Genomic DNA, 12338 nt, shown 5'->3' with positions numbered 1-12338 from the left:
GTGTGTGTCCCTTATTCACGGAAGCAGGGTCTCTCATCAAAACTCCCAGGCATGGCTAGTATGGATAGTCTTGCTAGCAAGCTTGCTCTGGGGATTCTGTGTCCCTGAATTTAGAAGTTGGAATCACTTCTGGGCCACCCTTTTCTCCTGGCAGTTCTGCGGATTCTGGGCAGACGAGCTGCAGTCTTCCTGTGTCTGCAGCAAACACCTTAACCACCATGTCATCTCTTCATTGCCTGGATCACTGGGAAATGTGCAGTTCATCACCAGCCTTCAGCACAGTACAGTACAGCGATCACCAAAGCCCATCAGTGATCGCTACACAAACCTCCAAGCCGGCGCCCATGCATACCAATTCCTTATTCCCCGACCCCAAGCCTGACTCTACTCTGTCTCTATGTTTACATGACTCACTGAGTGGACTCACATACAGCAGTGTCTTTTGTGATTGGCCTCTTTAACTTAGTAGAACATCTTTTTTTTTTTTTTTTTCTGTCTCCTTTTCAAAGGCTGGTAACATTTCATGGTATGGATGAACCACATATTCTTAGCCACTCAGTTCCAATGGACCTATGTTTGCTTCTTCCTTTCTGGTCATTATGAATAATGCTGTTATAGACATGGGTCCATAGGTATCTTCATTGTCACTAAATGCCTTAGTTGCACACAATATGCATTAGAATGGACCTGAGATGACTAGCAATTCTAGCATTGCCAGGGATTCCTTTTTGCACCTACAAGGGTTGAATCATTTTTCTCTTGTGTCTTTGGAAGGCTTTGGGTACCTGTTCTTCAGATAGGAAGGCTTTAAGTATTGCATATGCATTCTGTGTGTTCCTGGTGGGCACATGCATGTGCAGGTATAGTTTGCTTGTGTATGAGCATGCGCAGGTCGAAGGTCAATATTAGGTGTCTTCTTCTATCATTCTCCAGAGACTTAGTTTTTGGTTTGTTTGCTTTTGTTTTGTTTTTTGGACTCTGGGTCTCTCACAGAGTCTAGAGTTTGCCGTGAGCCTTCAGGGTCCTCCTGCTTCTGACACCCAGCTCTGGGTTACAGCTCTGTGCTTCCCAGCCTGGCTTTTGGCAAGTGTACTGGGTCTAAATTCACGGAGGACATGAGGCCTGTGCAGCCAGCATTTTGCCAACTGAGTCAGCTTCCCAACCTTTAAAGAATTCACCTAACTAACTACATGGATGTCTTCTGGTGCGTAAATTAAAATAAAAGTTTTTTTTCCTTTAATTTGAAATAAAGTGGAGATTAGTGTCCCACATAGTCCTGAGGAAGATCTTGTCTAAAAAAAAATTAAAATGATATTTTAATGGTGCAAGAATCATTCTTTTTTAAGCCAGGAAACTGGCATTTGTGTGGCTTGGGAGGTCACTGACTGTAGTGAACAGTATAAATAATTTTTCACTGGTAAGAAGTGTATTTTCCATTTTCTGCAGGGGTTCTTACAGTGATTCTGAGTTAGAATTTAATACATTATGAAGACTCCACACTGCATTCATGTATACACCTAAGAACTTGTATCTATGCAGTTTTTTGTTTTTATAAGGTTTCTTACTCTATTTTTCACACCCCAGTAGCTGCCTTTGTGGAGGACTTGTGTAGCAAAGCTAGTTTAATGCGTTCCCCAGAGCTAGCTGGTTCACTGATGGCTCAGTTTCCAGTTGAAAAGCCCTGTTGCATACTTAATTGTGAGCATCTGAGAGGAAAGCAAGAACCCCAAACTGTAACTTCTTTTGTATTCTCTAATTCAACACAGAACCCTGCTGTGACCAGATGTGTGGGAGTTTTCCCACATACACAGTCAGAGAGAAACACCGGGGTAAATTAAATCGAACAGTTAGATTGAACGAAGGACAGTGAGTTGTGTAGCCCTCGGAACCAGAAGAGGTTCCGGGATACTAATGGTTTGATAATATTTGTAAACAGGAAAAGGAAAGCAAGGAACAGAAAATGCAGTAACCGTAGAAAAAGGAAGTGGGCTACAGAAAAAGGAAGTGAGGTAGAGACAGCTGCATTGGTGGGAGCTCGGCACTGCCCCCTGCGAACGTTGCTCGAATGGTTGCCACACGTAACTGACTGAAGCTTGGCTCTGGTGACTGGCAGAGACTCAGTGACTTGAGGCAAACTCCTCAGGTTTTTTGGTCTGTTTATATAGTGAATTAGCTGAAGTTTTGTCAGTGGGGCAGGCTCGCTCAACACATCTAACACGATGAAACTCTTTTTTTTTTCCCCCGGAGCTGGGGACCGAACCCAGGGCCTTGCGCTTGCTAGGCAAGCGCTCTACCACTGAGCCAAATCCCCAACCCCACGGTGAAACTCTTTACCGGACCAAAGATGGGCATCACAGAGCTTACTTCAACCTGACAGGCTACCGCACCGTTCCCCGCTTTAGCGGAGCATTGCCAAGTCCCAGGTTATGGCCTCTGCTTATGACTGTGAGTTGGTGTCTCATGTCTTCATTCTGGGGTTCAATCATTTGCTAGACTGGTTCGCAGAATTAAGAAGAACATTTTTCTTATGTTTATTATGAGGGTTAGCATAAAGAACACAGTGAGTAGCCAGATGGACTATGTAAGGCAAGGAAGGTATGAGACTAGGGGCACAGCTTCCTCCCGGCCCCTCTCCTAGCTTGCTTGCCCGCCCATAAATTCATCTTTTTGTGGGTTTATTGTAGATAATAACAGATATTTTATTATCCTTCAGGAAATAGGAGGCCTGTTGTAGGAAGGTGGGACCAATACCAGGTATTGTCAGTGTAGTTCTGTCGTTTCGCCAGAATCTGGAAGGAGGGGCTAGAGTGCTTTCAGGGCTGAGTACCCCATCTTGGAACCAAAATTCAAGTTCATGAAGTCATTCAATCAAGCTCCTTCCAAATTCCCTTTTAGGAAATGTCGGTGCGCTGGCTGTACCCTCTTTGGGGAATATTTCTTTTTTTTTTTCTCCATTAATTTATCTATTTACTCAAGTTACATCCTATCCCAATCATAGCCCCCCTCCTCTCAGTCCCTAGTTGACTCTGTAGGCCTTCTTGTGGAGTCCCTGTCCCCTCCAGGTCCCTCAATCCTTCCCCTAGCTCTTCTACGAGACTCCCCAGCCTCCATCTAATGTTTGGCTGTGGGTCTTTGGATCTGTTTCGGTGGCTGCTGCATGGAGCCTCTTGGAGAACAGTCATGCCAGGCTCCTGTCTGCAAGCATAATAGAGTATCGTTAACAGTGTCAAGGTTTGGTGTGCCCATGCAATGGGTCTCAAGTAGGGCCAGTCACTGGTTGGCTGTCCCCCCAGTCTCTGTTCTTTGTCCTTGCACTTCTTGTAGGCAGGAAACATTTGGGGTAAAAGGTTTTATGGGTGGGTTGGTATTCTAATCCTTCTACTGAGAGTCTACCTGGCTATAGGAAGTGGCCACTTCGGGCTCCGTATGCCCTACTGCTAGGAGTCTCAGCTAAAGTCACCCTGATAGACTCCCTGAAGCCTCCCCCATCCCAGGTCTGTCGTGTCCTAGAGATGCTCCCACTCCCCACTGTGTTGATTCTGTTCGCTCTCCCGACCCTTTCTCCCTACTCTCCCTATTCCTGACCCCCGATCCCCCTCCCAAACAGTTTTCATAAGCCAAGTATTTTTGAAGCAGCCATTTTACTGCTCCAAGTTTAAAACTGATTCATTATTCTCTTTTGATTCTTTTGGTTTTTTTTTCTCTTTTGATTCTTGAAATAATACTGATGAAATAATCTTTCATGTTGTGACACAATGTGTGGATGCCAGTGCCGGAGGCCACATGTAGAGGCCAGAGGAAACCTCCAGCCACTTCCCACATTATTGCTTTGAGAGAGGCTCTCTGCTGTTTGGGTTAGGCTGTTTGTCCAGTGAGTTCCCGGAATTTGCATGTTTCTGCCTCTCAGTGCTGGGTTAGCAGCATGTGTAACCATGCCGGCCTCTTTCACTTACTCCCGTATTTACCTAGCAAGTGTTCTTACTCACTGGACTAGCCCTACCCTGAGTCCTCTTTTAACAATCAGAGACATTCTCTCAAGTAACTCAGGCTGGCCATCAACTTGTTTTATAGTTTGAACTCCTGATCCTCCTGCCTCTACCCCTGGAGTGCTGGGATCACAGCTTGCACAACTATACCCCTCCCTGCCCCCGACCGTTTTGATCTTTATAATTACTGATCCTGGCGAGCTGGCAACACAAAGAGGAAATGGTTGCCTGAAGCAGTGGAAGGCAGCAATGCCCCGAAGATGACATAGTAGCTAAACTGTTCCAGAGCAGGACAGCTCAGGATAGGGAGAAAGGAGTCCTGTAAAGAGCTAAAGACGAGAATTCCAAGGAGTTGTCAAACTTCTATGGCTGCAGGGCTGTGATGGCTCCAAACCCAGAGCCCTTTCTGGACAGGCAGCCCCAGTAGGAACTGCCTGCTGCTCCCTTACGCTGCTGTTCTGTTGGAAGTAGAGGGTTACGACAGTTGCATAATGCCGGTGTTTGCTGGTGGTTAAAGTCCGGAGCAATAAGCCTCCTCCCTGAGTGCCTAGTCCTGTCTCTGGCTTCTAAAGCATGATGCAATAGGCCCCCAAGTATCACAGTTTGGAGCTATGAGCCTCTCAGTCCTTACGTCCAGCCCACAGGCTGTCCAGACCCACGGCCTTGGGGGCACCAAAGTCAGAAAAGCCTCTCTGCTTGTCTCACAGGTTTTTGTTTGTTTGAGACAGGATCTCCCTACTGTAGTTCAGGCTGTCCTGGAACTTGCTGTGGGTAGACCAAGGTGCTTGGAATTCACCTCCTTCTGCTTCTGCCTCCTGACTGCTGGGATTAAAGGCATGCACCTACATGTGTGGGCTCTCAGGATTTCTTTCTACCCAGGTAAAGGTAAAGGACCCCAGACAGTTCCGATTGATAATGCTGTCGTCGGGGTTACTCTTATAAAGCCACAAGTAACCCAAATAACAACCAGGACGTTCATAAAAGTACACTTTCGAATTGGATATCTACCCCATGCTGTGCTAAAAAGACACCTAGTAATTTCCCTTCCCAATTACAAGCTTTGGATAATTTTTTTTTCTGGCATCACCTGTGTGTGTGTGTGTGTTTTAAAGTATACATACATATTTATTTCGCAGAAGGGCATGGGGAGTGGAAGTTAAAGTTGTTTTAAAAATCTCTTGAATGGTGGATTTGTGGAAATAATGACCTGTGAGAGTTCATGGAGAGCTGGTTTTACCAAAAGTTGTCCAAACACCCAGAGACATGTTTACACTCACTTGATCCATCTCTCATTTCCCAAAGCAGGCTTCTCTCTTTGTTGGACAAAAATAATCTTCAAGAAAGCTAGATACAAGAAACTAGGAAGTTTATTTTTAACGGCTTTTTCCTAAGGCAGCCCAAGTTCAGCCCTTATATGGGTGTATTTGCCTATAGTTGAGGTAGGGTTAGTTTACTGGTGAGGAAGCAAGTAAGAGTACCTGCCGAGTGGGGAGGCCCCCTGCACTTGGACAGCCCCCTCTCCCCCAAACGGATCTCACTTCTTCAGCCTCCCTCAACCCCAATTTCCAACTCCTGTGTTAACTCTCTGCCTCCCAGCCTCCCACTCCAGTCCACCCAAAGCATAGATCTAAGCGACATTCCCAGTTTCTCCTTAATTTAATATTTTCCTCTCTCCAACAGTGCACTAATCTTAAGATACGGTGAACTCTGTTCCCGAACACTCAATTTCTGCTTCTCTCCAAACCTCCGAGGATCACGTGCCTCACCCCCTTTCCGGGATTCCCTCGCGTCCGATGCTAACCCTACTCTCAGAACAGTCCTATGCCATATAGTCATTCCTCTAACCCTTTATCCCCACCCCAAAACGTTCCCACAGTTTCTAGAATACAAAGTGTCCCTTCATCCATGTCTTTCGCACTTGTCTCTCCCTTTTCGATTCCTAACGTGCTAAGGAGGTTGTTATCCATCAAGCAACTGGAACTTTTGTCGCCTGTTCCAGCATGTGCACCCCGGGTGGATTGTCGCACGACTTATCTCTCTCTCCTCTCTTTCTCTCCGTGAGGAGCCACCACATCCCAGCTCTCTGACCCGGTCAGCCAGAGACCCTCTCCTGTGGCTCTTGCGCTTCTCTGCTCTCCCCACGGGTTCCACAAGTCACACTTGCACTGCGATGTTTCCCCCCAGCACAGTTCGTTTTCTCCCCGTGGCGCGGCTCCCGAGCAGCCGCTACACCAGGCGCACCCAGTCCGGGGCCCCGGGACCCGGTTGCCCTCCCGGACCCGCGCTACGAGGCCGGAAGCCTCTGCGCCGCCCCTTCCCCGCGCCGCTGGCCTTATCTCCGCGCACAGGGGCCTCTGGGGAGTGGCGGGCACCCAGAGGAAGCGGGCGGCATGGGCCAGGGGCCCCGGGGCACGCGCCGCTCGCCAGGCTGCGGGTTGCAGCGGCTGCTGTGGCTCCTGTTGCTGCTCAGCCTGGCCCGCGGCGCCAGCGGAGAGCCGGGCACGGATGGTGAGTGCGGGACACCGGGCGCGCGGGACGCTTCCCAGGTCTGGAGGCTCAGAGTCGGGGCGTGGAAGGATCATGGAGGCGGAGCGGCGAGGAGCACGCCAGGCTGCCCCCTGGGGACGGTGGGGTGTGTAGTGGAGGCAGCCCTGCTCCGACTCACGTCTCCCGGGGTGGGTGGGGTGAGGTGGGGATTGGACTCGGGTGGGGGCCTCGGGGGCCGGCGCGCCGCGTGGAGAGAGGGCAAGCGGGTGGTTCTAAAGCTTCCAGTCGCCGTGGCTTTTGCAGGACAAATTTTTGACCTGTAGCCGCTCCCTGCCCCCCTTTCCATATTTTTTTACCTCCAGGAAGAACTAAATAATGTTAAGAATATGAAGAAATATAAGGAAGTTTATAGGAAGAGTTTATCCTTTAGTTCATTTATCTATTCATTAGTCTGTTTATCCATGCATCTCTGTGTGTATCCATCCATCCATCCATCCATCCATCCATCCATCCATCCATCCATCCATAGAAAGTCATTTAATATCTTCCCTGGGTCAGATGTAACCTTGCAGTGTTGGTGTTCTAGCGGGAGATAGTCCCAAGAAGATAGACAAGCAAATAGTCCGTCTTTCAGACAAATTGGAAAACGCAACACTGAGCGTGGTGGGATTTACCTGACACGGAGGATTCAAACAGGAAAGTGAGAAGTCTGCCCACATAGCGGAATGGTGTCAAGTGCTCTGAGAAGGTGTGCTGGTCAGAAGAGGAACAACTATGTTTTACTGGGCAGCCATATGCATGAGTCAAGCTGAGCCTAGGGGACTGGTGATACTTGGATTTAGGAAAAGAGCGGAAAGGTATCCCATCCCATAGAGGAGGAGACTGACTGTTCTTTAGCAGTGTGGGTGAAAGTGAATCCAACTTGTGAAATAGGCTGATAGGTTGCTCCATCCAGAGTAGCCTGAGCTACATAGTGAGTTCCAGAGTAGTTTAAACTATGGAGTGAAACACTGTGAACAAACAAACAAAACAAAAAAACCCAAGAAAACAACGGATGAATTTCAGACAGGGGATAGCATGAGGATAGCATGGGAATACAGAAGGGGCTAGAGATGGGAAAACAGACTGGATTATGCAAGAGGGAGTCAGTCTCATCCTGACTGGCAGAGCATGGTGTTTGGGTATAACTGTTCCTTTGTGGTGAGAAGCCACCAGAAGTCATTGTAGGACACCGTGAGGGAGTGATGTCAAACAGTATATATAAGGACACCCGGTCTCTCACTGGCATGTCCTTAATAAAGCCAAGCACTGAGCTCCAGAGTTGTGGTGTTCATGCCTTAATCCTAGAACTTGGGACACGAGGTGGGAGAATTGCCAAGGGTCTGGGATCTGCCTGGACCACAGAGTGAGATGTCTCAAAAGTATATGTAAAACCAGACAGGCTCTAGAAGTGGAAAAGAAACGAGATGAGTGGACTTGGTGGAGCAGATTCCTGTCCTCCAAAATTCTCTTATCCTGTGACTTGGTTGTTGTTTGGTTTTGTTTGTTTGTTTTGTTTTTGTTTTCTGAGACAAGGTTTCTCTGTGTAGCCTTGGCTCTCCTGGAACTTTCTCTGTAGACCAGGATGAACTTGTACTCAGAAACCTCCCTGGCTCTGCCTCCCGAGTGCTGGGATTACTGGTTGCCTAGTGAATTTCACCATTACTTTGGGATTTGATGTCTCAGCTTTCTAGAATGGCTCCCCTTCACCTCCAACATCTGGTACTCCAGTAGGCGTTCTTCCTTTCCCATTGGGTCTCTGTCTTAGGGTTTCTATTGTTATTATAAGACAGCACAGCCAGAAATAATTTGGGGAGGAAAGAGTTTATTTTAGCTTACAATTCTCAGGTCACAGTCCATCCCGAGAAAGGTCAAGGCAGAGAAACTCAAGGCAGGAACATGAGGCAGGAACTGAAGCAGAAGCCATGGAGGAGTGCTGCTTACTGACTTGCTCTCCATGGCTTGCTCAGCCTGCTTTCTTGTAACACCCAAGACTACCAGCCCAGGGGTAGACCATCCACAGTGAGCTTGACCTCCTACACCAACCTTCAATCAAGAAAATGCACCACGGGCTTGCTACAGGTCTACCTAGTGGGAACATTTTCTCACTTAAGGTTCCCTTTTCCAAAATGACACTAACTTGTGTCAAGTTGACATAAAACTAGCCAACACGGTCTCCTCTAACAGTATGAATAAAAACCTGTAGCTAATTGAAAACCGTTTTAGGATCTGTGTAAGGACTCTAGCCTGGGAAAGTGTCAAGCGTGGTCCATTGGATTATTGGTCAAAGACGACAGAACATGACTGGCAGGCGCTCTACCTACACTTTCTTTCTTAGAAGTTTTTGGTGCTGTGGATTGAACCCAGGCTCTTGCACCTAAGCATGAACTTCGCCACTGAGACACACCTCCAGGCTACCTGGAAAGTGTGACGTGTTTTGGGGAAGTGAAGTTAGGGCTGCCTTGTTGAGCACCTCTCCTTGGGTAGATGGTTTCCTACAGACTTAGAGAGAATCTAACTCTACAAAAACACTTCTTTCTCAAGGGTAGAGGATGTGGGGGTGAACTGATCCTCCTGCCCCAGCCTTAGATGCTGGTAATTATAGGCATGTTCTACCATGCCCAGTTCAAGGATGGGATCGTGGGGCAGAGCTAAGTTAGACCGTAGATGCCAGGCCAGATGGGTAACACTCCTGGGCTAGTGTGGCGCCAAGAAAACCAGGGTTGGAACTTACCGTATGATGAGAGAAAGCCTTTGGACTTGGTGACTCTGGCTGATGATACAGGATTGCTCTGACAAGTTAGAGGGAAAAGGAGGGTGCTCTTCAGTTGGGCTGGCCAGGTCGGAGTAGGTTTTGGGGAGGAGTAAGTCCCATCTACTCACATGTTAGACCAGCAGGCATTATTCAGCAGGGAGAGGTGGAAATACAAGAATGGACACGATATTTAATTGAGCCCTTGTAAAGCTGGGCCTCGGGTGGGAGAAGTTAATCCTGGAAAGGGAAGACCAAGAAACTGCCGTTTCCTCATGCTCCAGAGACCTTCCTGAGGAGTGCTGGTCAGATTTCAGAACCATGCTGGCTGCTCTCAGTGGAGTCCACGGGGCACCACTTCTCCATTGCCCACTTGTGCGTGTTGTGACTTTGTTATTACGAATGTGACATGAGAATAAACAGGGACCACCCAAATAGGAACAAGCCAACTCCTGGCTGTAGCAAAGGAGTAAGCTGTCATCACCTGAATTTGGGGTGGGGTGACTTTAGAGCTGGCTTCGGGGGTGGGAGAGCCTTGATGGTACATGTAAGGGAGGGCTTTAGGGATGACCAGCCTGGGAAGCTGCTGGCTATTTACTAGCTAGCTATCTTGTATGATGGTTTAGGGGCTTACTTGCCTTTCTCTGGTTGGTCTGGTTGTGTGTATGTATGTGTCTATGTTTGTGTTTCTCTCAGTGTGTATGTGTGTGTTATTTGTGTTGTGTGTATATGTATGTGTTGTATGTCTGTGTGTCTGTGTATGCATGTGGGGTGTGTGTGTGCGTATGTATGTGGGGTGTGTGTGTTTTGTGTGTGTGTGTGTGTGTACTTTTTTCCTGGGACAGGATTTTTCAGTGTAGCCACAGTTGGATCAAACTCCTAATTCTCCTGCCGGGTGCTAGATTGCAGGTGTGTGCTGCATTCCCACCCTCCCTGTCACCCCTGTAGATTCTCTCACTAACCTGTGCTGAGTTAATTGCTGGAAAATGTTTGGGAGGCATGAGCCGAAGCTTGAGTGTGAGGGAAGTGGGGAAGTTTAAACTGAGGAGCAGAAGGGTGTTGGTGAGTGGGTGGGGTGCCTGGCCCCAGGGATTCATGAAGTTGGTAATGGGTGTGGAAAGGCCAAACCAGTCAGTCCTGTTCTCAACCTTTCTGTGGCTTTCCTCTGAGTCTGGGAGCGGCTGTGGGACTTGTTGGCTCAGGCCTGGCTGGGTTCAGGGAGGCCAGGAGAAGGACAGAAACAGTGGATCATGGTGGAGGAAGGATGGATAGAGCTGGGCAAAGCCCACTGTGTGAAATGTTTCATCGGTGTGGTTCGCACTGTCTTCATTAGAGAGAGAGAGAGAGAGAGAGAGAGAGAGAGAGAGAGAGAGAGAGAGAGAGCGAGCAGGTGGCCTGGTGGACATGAGGAAGGAGAGGTGGAGAGAGCGGCTGGAAGGAGAGGTGGAGAGAGCGGCTTTAGAGTGATGGAAAGTTGCTGAAGGTGCAGAGTGGGAGGAGACTTAAAGAAGGATGTCCGCTGTGCCTTGTCTTCCGCCCCTGGGAACTTGACCCTGTGCACATTCATGTTCCTCTGGTCAAACCTAAGATGAGCTCCCTGGCGTCTACTGCTGTCGCTAACAAGCTGTCTGTTGGATTTACAGAACAGTATACCGGTCTGGGGCGTACCTCAGTGTGGTTGAGTGCTTGCCTAGCATTTGGGAGGTCCTTGGTTCCCTCCCCAACAGCACCAAAAATAAAAAAAAAAATCAAAAGTTCACAGCCTACTGGAGAAGGTGTCAGGGGTGAGGCAGGCAGTGTCAGAGAAGAACAGAATGGCTGAAGTAGGTGACTGCTGGTCGTGAGCTTTAGTGTGGGCCTCAAATCGATCCCTGCTTAGCTATGGACTCAGAGTTGGGGTTGGGACTTAATATGGATTAGTTAGGGTCTGGAGGACAGGTGTGCGGTCCACTGTGGATTAATCTCAGTCAGACAAGAAAGTGAGTGGGAGATAGCCAAAAGAAACCAAGGCTCCTGGAAACATTTTACACAAGGAAAAGCATAGAGTTCCGAATGGCCAGAGTTAGCTGTGGGCACAGGCTTCAGAGTGCCTATAATGACCTCTTGACTTGGGAGACAGTGACTTCTGTCTTGGATGTGTCTAAAACAGAAGCTACAGCCAGGGGGAAGACCACAGTAACACTGGACTATAGGAGGGCTCTCGCTCTTGTTTTTCGGTCATGGATGATAGGAGAGAATATGATATTTCTTGGGTTTGGGATTCTATCTCTAGCATTTGATGTAGTTTCTTAGAAACAGTACAGTTTGGTGTAGTAGTCTATACTTGATTCTAGATATTTCTCCCTCTCTGAGTTTTGGACTCTATTGGGCATCCTGCTTGGTTATTTAATATATTTCCATATCTCCATAAGTTTGGGGAAGAGAATCTCAAGGGAGTTGTACAGCAAGTTTGTCAGGCTCGTCTGGTCCTCCTGACATGGATGGAGTTAGGTGAGGACAGATGTTAGGTTCGACAAATTCTTTTGCATCCTTGATGTGAGCAGGTCTCTTCATCTTCCAGGCACCTCTCAGGTGTGTTAAAGGCGCTGCTGTGCCGGGTGGTTTTTGTCAACTTGACATAAATCTAGACATATCTGGGAAGAGGGAATCTTGAGAAAATGCTTCCATAAGACTGTCCGTTGGGCATTTCCTTGGTTAACGATTGACGTGTGAGGGCCCCACCCACTGTGGGCAGTGCCGTGCCTAAGCAGGTAGTCCTGAATGATGTGAGAAAATAGAAGCAAGCCACAAGGAGCAAGTCAGTAAGCAACATTCCTCCACGGCATCTGCCTCAGTTCCTGCCTTGTGTTCCTGTCCTGACTTCCCTGGATGATGATGTGATGAATCTTTCTGAGTTGCTTTTGGTCATGATGTGTTGTCATAGCAACAGACATCCTTACTAAGACAGCTTGTGTATTAAAGAGCAAGAGTGGGTCACTGGGACCAGGGTATAGATTTCTTGATGCAGGAAAAAACCAAGAGGGCTGAGAAGCACTGAGGATGGGCTTCAGCTTCCCAGTCAGGCTGTGCTAGAA

The 12338-nt window shown here is 48.2% G+C and overlaps 1 protein-coding gene across 10 annotated transcripts in view; it reads left to right on the top strand.

Moving 5' to 3' along the window:
- Positions 1-955: 955 nt before the first annotated feature.
- The window catches only part of Susd1 (sushi domain containing 1), a 123341-nt gene continuing 111958 nt past the window's right edge, over positions 956-12338 (top strand). For 3 of the 10 annotated variants that reach the window (XM_039111048.2, XM_039111046.2, XM_006238211.5), the window contains exon 1: positions 3620-6494. In XM_039111048.2, the coding sequence (XP_038966976.1) occupies positions 6377-6494 (118 nt within the window). In that variant the 5' untranslated portion in view covers positions 3620-6376. Of the gene's footprint in view, positions 2446-3033; positions 6495-12338 lie in introns of those variants that run through there. The other 7 variants (XM_039111050.2, XM_039111051.2, XM_006238212.5 and 4 more) reach the window with 6 other exon arrangements.

The sequence above is a fragment of the Rattus norvegicus genome, chromosome 5, assembly GCF_036323735.1.
Source record: "Rattus norvegicus strain BN/NHsdMcwi chromosome 5, GRCr8, whole genome shotgun sequence".
Classification (NCBI taxonomy): domain Eukaryota; kingdom Metazoa; phylum Chordata; class Mammalia; order Rodentia; family Muridae; genus Rattus; species Rattus norvegicus.
Note: the sequence above shows the minus strand (reverse complement) of the source record. Positions and strands in the feature narration are given on the sequence as shown.